General features: G+C 54.9%; 1 protein-coding gene across 2 annotated transcripts; it reads left to right on the forward strand.

Moving 5' to 3' along the window:
* The first annotated feature begins 1,499 nt into the window (after positions 1-1,499).
* On the forward strand, positions 1,500-5,731 carry LOC306805420 (killer cell lectin-like receptor subfamily B member 1). 2 transcript variants are annotated; one of them, XM_079313157.1, is made up of 6 exons: positions 1,500-3,398; positions 3,776-3,889; positions 3,979-4,110; positions 4,227-4,381; positions 4,618-4,733; positions 4,828-5,731. In XM_079313157.1, exons 1-6 carry the CDS (start codon positions 3,314-3,316, stop codon positions 4,952-4,954), a joined length of 729 nt encoding a protein of 242 aa, XP_079169283.1. In that variant the 5' UTR covers positions 1,500-3,313; the 3' UTR covers positions 4,955-5,731. The 2 variants fall into 2 exon arrangements, with proteins under 2 accessions (XP_079169283.1, XP_079169284.1); XM_079313158.1 differs by having other exon boundaries at positions 3,779-3,889.
* The last annotated feature ends 269 nt before the right edge of the window (positions 5,732-6,000 follow it).

Genomic DNA, 6,000 nt, shown 5'->3' on the forward strand with positions numbered 1-6,000 from the left:
GGCATCAGGCACCTGAGTGTGAAGAATGATCCGTCTTTTTGTCTCTCTGTTTGTCTTTTGCAAAGGACCTGACTGCTTCTTCTTCTAATGGGGGCTTTACTTCTATTTGGGACTTTGTGCTGAAAGCTTTTAGTACAGACTTGAACACTTGGGAGTCTTTACCTTTTTAGACTTCTGTGCCTTTACAATAAACAACTTTATAGCAACTAACAAGTGCTGAAATCTTTTGAAGATTTAAACCCACAAACTCCCCGAACACCTCAAGCCTTTCTGATGTGTTCTGTTGCCTGCCCTAGGTGAGGGGACAAGGGGACAGAATGGTTTTGCTGGCACCGGGCACCTTGTGTATTTCTGTTTTAATTTTTCTTAGTAAAGAACTCCCATTCCTATTCCAATTTCTTTGCCTGAGACTCCCCTTCATTTCAAAATTATAATAATTTGGAGGGAGGGAGCTTACATTTTCCATTTCAAGAGAGGTTCCTGCTTTTCTTAGCAGACACCTGACTTTCAAACCAAGTCATCTGCTTTGAAGTAACACACGAGGCATCTCTGCTTTTACTTTTGAGAGCGTTTATAGTGAAGGAAGCCTGATGGAATTAATTAGGGAAAGCAAGTGCAGTGTGCTTCCCTTTCAACAGATTTTTGCTGAAGTATATTCTGAAGGTAACAGGTTAATTTTCTGTGTTTAAACTGGGCAATCCCCATTCACCTGCAATATTAAGCGTATCAATGGAAAGAAACCTGCCTTGCCAATTTGTCCAGGGATTTCAATTGGTTGTAATTCCTGATTTTCTTGTTTGAATAGAACAGGGAACACCCTGTATGATGAAATTTTATCAGTTTGAAATGTGTCCATTTTTGTCATCTTTAACTTTAAATTGACAGGGAATCTCTGTTGTGCCTTATTATTGAGGGTTTAAGTTGATAGAAACCACTACTAATTCCATCATTAGAGGGATTTACCTTGAGGGGCAAAGAATGGTCTGGGGGGAAAAAACAGGGAAAAAGAAAAAAAACCAACCAAACAAACCCAAAACAAAAACAATAACAAAATAAAAACCAGGTGGGGAAAAAAACGGTGGCAACAAAAGGGCGCAAAAAAGGGTAGGAGAAAAAAATAGACAACAAAAGGGGGAAAGGCAGCAAAAAAGGGCAGAGGGAAAAATGGGTGAAAAAAGCAGGAGAAAATGGGACAAAAAATGGGGGAAAAAAAGGCAGCAAAAAACGGTGGGGAAGAGTGAAAAAATGGAGATGACATAATGGTTAAAAGATGTCATTTAAGAAGCAGGAAAGCACTGGGAAGGTGAGGAGAAAAGGGTGCAAAACTTGAGCGGAAAAAGAATAGGAAATATGAGAGGGAAAAAACGGGAATCCCAGAGACACCCACACACAGCTGAAGCCCCCCCACCCCAATCCCACAGAGCACCCCCACATTCCCCCAAGAGAGCCCCTCCAAATCCCACACACAGCTGGGTGTGGATTCTCCCAGGAGACACGGGAACAGCTTCTGGACACGGGATGGGAAGAAGGGGCAGGTGCAGGAATGTGTGCCCGCTGTGCTGCCAGCCCAGCAATCAGCCTGGCTGGGCCATGCCATGGCAAAGTGTGTCCTTAACCACTGCCAGGGCTCTGGGCTCCAGCTGCAGCTGAGCAGCAAAGGGATTAGTGCAGGCAGGAGAACATCCCATGCTGTGTTACTCCTGTCAGCTGTGGATCTCTGCTGGCAATAGAGCCTCTCCTTCAGCAGGCCAACGCTCCCAGATGGGAATGCACAAGGCTACGAGGCTGGGGAGTGAAGAGCAAAGCTGCTGCCAAGGGAAAGCTCAGTTCCTTCAGAGAAATCACCCAGGCCACTGCAGCACTGGCACAGCTAGGAAGCAGAAAAGGAGAGATTTCCAGTAAAGTCTTTGTGGTTTGGTAGGGAAAAGGAGCACTGATAGCCAATGGCTGCAGGGATGATCATCTAAATTGGTTCAGAGCAGATTTCCCTTTTTTGAATTGGTGAGAGTTATTAACCTCACCTACAGTTATAGGGCCAAATAGTTACAATTTTTGAATATATTCTAGTTTAATCCATCTGTCCTCCACGCTGCATACTCACAGTAGCCATATTTAACTATCATATGATGTGGGAATTTGCTTCTGTCCCTATTGCAAACCTCATCCTTCATGGTTTTGCAGCTTCTTTTTAGTATACCAGTAAATGTTTGGTGTCTCTCTGCAATATTTCCATGGATAAAACCACTGAAGAACACTGCCTAAAGCTGAGCACGGGGACCAGTGGGAAAGGATGTTATAGCAGCATTTTCTGTTCCTGTGCTGATACTGCTCTCCCTCGGAGGGAGCTGGGAAATCTGTGTTTGTGCTTCTGTGATCTTTCTTGTTTGTAACTTGGTAGGGACACTTTGGCAGCAGCCGCTGCTGGTGCATTAGTTTTAGACTATTTTATGCCATTCTCTGAATTTTATTCCCTTCACATTTCCCAGCCTTTCCCGGGACTCTTTTTAACCAGCACTGCTGCTCCCACGGTGGCTCGGCCCAGCTCCATTAGTGACAGCGGGCAGAGGAGACCCGGCAGTGCAGCTTTTGATTCTGTTTGTTTTCTTCTCCTGATGCAGCTGCAGCAGCTCCCCAGCTGTGCCTCGGTGCAGCTCTGTCAGTGACAAGGGGCTCTGGCCAGGCGGGCTGAGCCAGGGCAGGGCCAGGGCAAGACACAGCGCAGCGCTGGCGGCGTCCGGCGCTGCTCGGAGCCTGCCGGCCTTGGCAGCTCAGGCACACAATGAACCCCAATGGGCGGCGATATCCAGCACCTGCTGTTTCTCCCCTTGTACCCTGGATGCATTTGACACTTTTCCTCCCACAGAGCTGCAAGGCAAAATGCCCGCCTGCCCCACTTCCATTGCCACCACTTTCCACCGCTCCAGCCTTGTCCCTCTTTCTCTGCCCTTTGCTTTGCACCACTTTCTCCTCCTCCTCTCCCTGCCGGGCGTAAGGAGGGTTTTTTCTCTCGCGGTAGCTCATTGTCTTTTCCCCAGTGGGGAGCAGCCCCGTGTGCCGGCTTTCCTTCGTCTGGAAACAAACTCCCCCTGTCCCCAGCCCCTCGGTCCCCTCCCCGGGTGTCAGGAGGGTCACCCCCAGCAGCTGTCGGGCTGTGGTGGTGGCAGGAAACTCTGCTCCTGCAGCCAGCTCGCACCACACCGGGCCAGCGCCCTCGGGCAGCGATGCTTCGGCTTCCTGTCCCCTCCCCCGTGTCCCCAGCCCAGTGCCACCACCCCCGTGTCCCCAGCCTGTGCACCCCCGGCTCTGCCGTCATATGGAGGACGAGGACGGCTACCTGGTGTTAGACCGATGGAGCAAGCGGGGGTGTCCCGGGAGGTGCCCGCCGCGGCAGGGTGCAGGTACCAGGGGGTCGTGTCCGCTGAGCCCCCCCGTTCCTTGTGGGAGAGGAACTGGAGGGGGGCGGCTGCGGGCTGAAGCCACCCAGGAGTCGCCAAGAGCCGCCCAGGGTAGGGAAACCGAGGCAAAACTGGAGGAAGGCGGGTCTGGGGGGGGGGGGGGGGTTTCTTGATACTGCGGTTGTTTGCTGTCCCATCCCCCCGAGCCGGGACCCCAAAAGATGGAGCAGAAGGGGTTTTGGGGCTCACTCAACTCCTCGTGCTCCTGTGCAGGGGGGTCTCAGAGAGAGAGACTTCCTGCCTTGTGCTCTGGGGGTTCGGGGAGGCCATGGGTGCTCCTGAACCCGCTCTTTTTTTTTTTTGCCACATCCCTTCCCCAGCAGCAGGATTTGGCTTTCAAGGATCCCAAAGGGCCCCCGCAGCATGTCCCCGCTGTCCTCGTCGCCTCCTCGAGGCCCTGACGGCCGTTCTGGCGCTTTCCCTCGTGCTCTGCAGTGAGTTTGGGGGTGGCAAAGGGCTCCGGGCACCCCTTCCCATCCCATCCCTGATTTCCCTGACCGGGCTTGGCATCCCCCTCTCCCAGTCTCCTGGTGGGTGGCACAGCGGTGGCAGCCCAAGGGGACAGCAAACTACGGGAACGCCTCGCTGGGAATGGCCTGTTCGGGCTGGGATGGCATCGTCAGGGAGCTGCGGAGGATCCTGTGCCCGCCCCGAGGTAACGCAGCCCCCGGGGGGATCCTCCAAGCCTCCCCCCAATAAAGGGGGACCGGAGATTCCCTCCGGTCCCGCAGCGGTGCCTGAGCGCGTTGGGGTCCGTCCGTGTGCTCGCAGAGAGAGAGGGATGCCGGCTGTGCGCCGTGGACTGGAGGCTGGTCGGGAACAAGTGCTACTGGATTTCCGACAGGATGAACCCTTGGAGCAAGAGCCAGGAGGACTGCAGGAATCGGGGCTCCACGCTGCTGGTGCCGTGGAACCAGGATGAGCTGGTGAAGGGAATGATGGCGCTGAGGGTGTGGGGTGGACCTGAGGGGGGCTGGAGGCACCCATGGAAGGTGAGGGGGTTCCCAAATTCATGGGTTCAGCTCCCCACGTGGTGTCCAAGCCCCCCGCTTGGTGCCTGTGGCAGAATGCGGGGACGCGGGTGGGGCTCAGTTCCGGGATGAGGACAGAGCCAGTTTTGGGGTAACCAAACCAGCGCCATCCCTTCTCCTTTCCGGGCCAGGAATTCCTAAATGACAGCCTGCAGAAGCCCACACGGCACTTCTGGATCGGCCTCTCGGTGCCTGTGGCTGGGACGGGCTGGAGGTGGGAGAACGGCTCCGACCTCGACCAGAAGCAGTGAGTGACCTGGGGAGCACTGGGCGTGGAGGGGGCACCCCATTGTCCCCGAGGGACCCCGGGGGTGACACGGGCTCCTTCCTGCCACCCGCAGGTTCCAGCTGGACCTCAGGAAGCAAGGACCTGGAGCCTGTGGAACGCTCAAGGGGACTGGGATCATCTCTCAGAGATGCGACACGAGGCTGCAGTGGATCTGCAAGAGAGAATCTGCCGAGATCTGAGCCTCCATTGCACCCCAAAACCGGCATCATTAATGCAGGGAAAATCCCAACTCCCGCGGATCCAGCAGCTCCTGCGGGGATGGGCAGAGTCGCAACCGGTGAAATTCTCCCCAAAGCGGGAGATGTAAAGGAGAAATCGAACTAAAAACCGAATAAAACCTAAAAATAACTCGGGGGATTGCACTTTTGGAACGAACACTCGGAAGAGGGAGGGAGAAATGTGACGTTTTAAGCGGTGTTTTGGTGCCGGGGTGATCTGAGATTCAGCTGGAGGGGGGGAACTTGAGACTGAAGGTCCGCAGGGTCCCTGCCCACGTCCCCTGTGCTCCCCGCCGTGTCCCCCATGTCTCCCCGTGTCCCTCTCGTGTTCCCCGGGAGCCCAAGGCCAGCCACAGCCGCCGGTCCTGGCAGCTTCTGCCTGGGAGAAATCCTCGGATATTCCCCCCACCTTCGGCACCAGCATCCTCTGAGCCCGTGCTGGCCTGTGCAGAGGGCCAAGGTAGCTCAAGGACAATGAAACAGCGCCTAATTAGCTGAATTAACGGCTCCTAATTAGCGGGTAGGAGAAGTGAGGCCCCAGGGCTTCCCGCCGAGGCGGTGCCACTGCTCCACGCACAGCGCTGGGGAAACCGGGCCGTGAGCTCTGCAAAACGACGTGTCCAATTTACAGAATCACCTGGCATTTCACGGATCGAACCCCGACATTTTGACGCCTCTTTCAGTGGCAATTTATTGACTCTCATCTCTCAGAGGTCAGGACGAACGTTTAGATCTTTTCTTTTTACCATTTCAGGGGGCTGAGGTGGAGGGGGTTTCACTTGCAGTAGCTGCTTGTCCTTTCCCCCGTGGGGAGCAGGTTTTCCTCCGACTGGAGACAAACTCCCCCTGTGCCCATCCCCTCGGTCCCCCCTTGGGGTGTCAGGAGGGTCCCCCCAGCAGCTGTCGGGCTGTGGTGGTGGCAGGAAACTCCGCTCTCGCCGCCAGCTCGCACCACAAGGTGCCAGCGCCGGCGGGCAGCGATGCCTCAGCTTCCTGTCCCTTCCCCC

The sequence above is a fragment of the Erithacus rubecula genome (genome assembly GCF_903797595.1).
Source record: "Erithacus rubecula genome assembly, chromosome: 9".
Taxonomy (NCBI): Eukaryota; Metazoa; Chordata; class Aves; order Passeriformes; family Muscicapidae; genus Erithacus; species Erithacus rubecula.

Excerpts from the sequence above, each read along its gene's own strand:
- LOC306805420 (XM_079313157.1), top strand. The coding sequence starts at position 3,314 with ATGGAGGACGAGGACGGCTACCTGGTGTTAGACCGATGGAGCAAGCGG. Across the intron at positions 3,399-3,775 it reads CCCGCCGCGGCAGGGTGCAG|CAGCAGGATTTGGCTTTCAA; the intron begins GTACCAGGGGGT and ends TCCCTTCCCCAG. Across the intron at positions 4,382-4,617 it reads CGTGGAACCAGGATGAGCTG|GAATTCCTAAATGACAGCCT; the intron begins GTGAAGGGAATG and ends TTTCCGGGCCAG.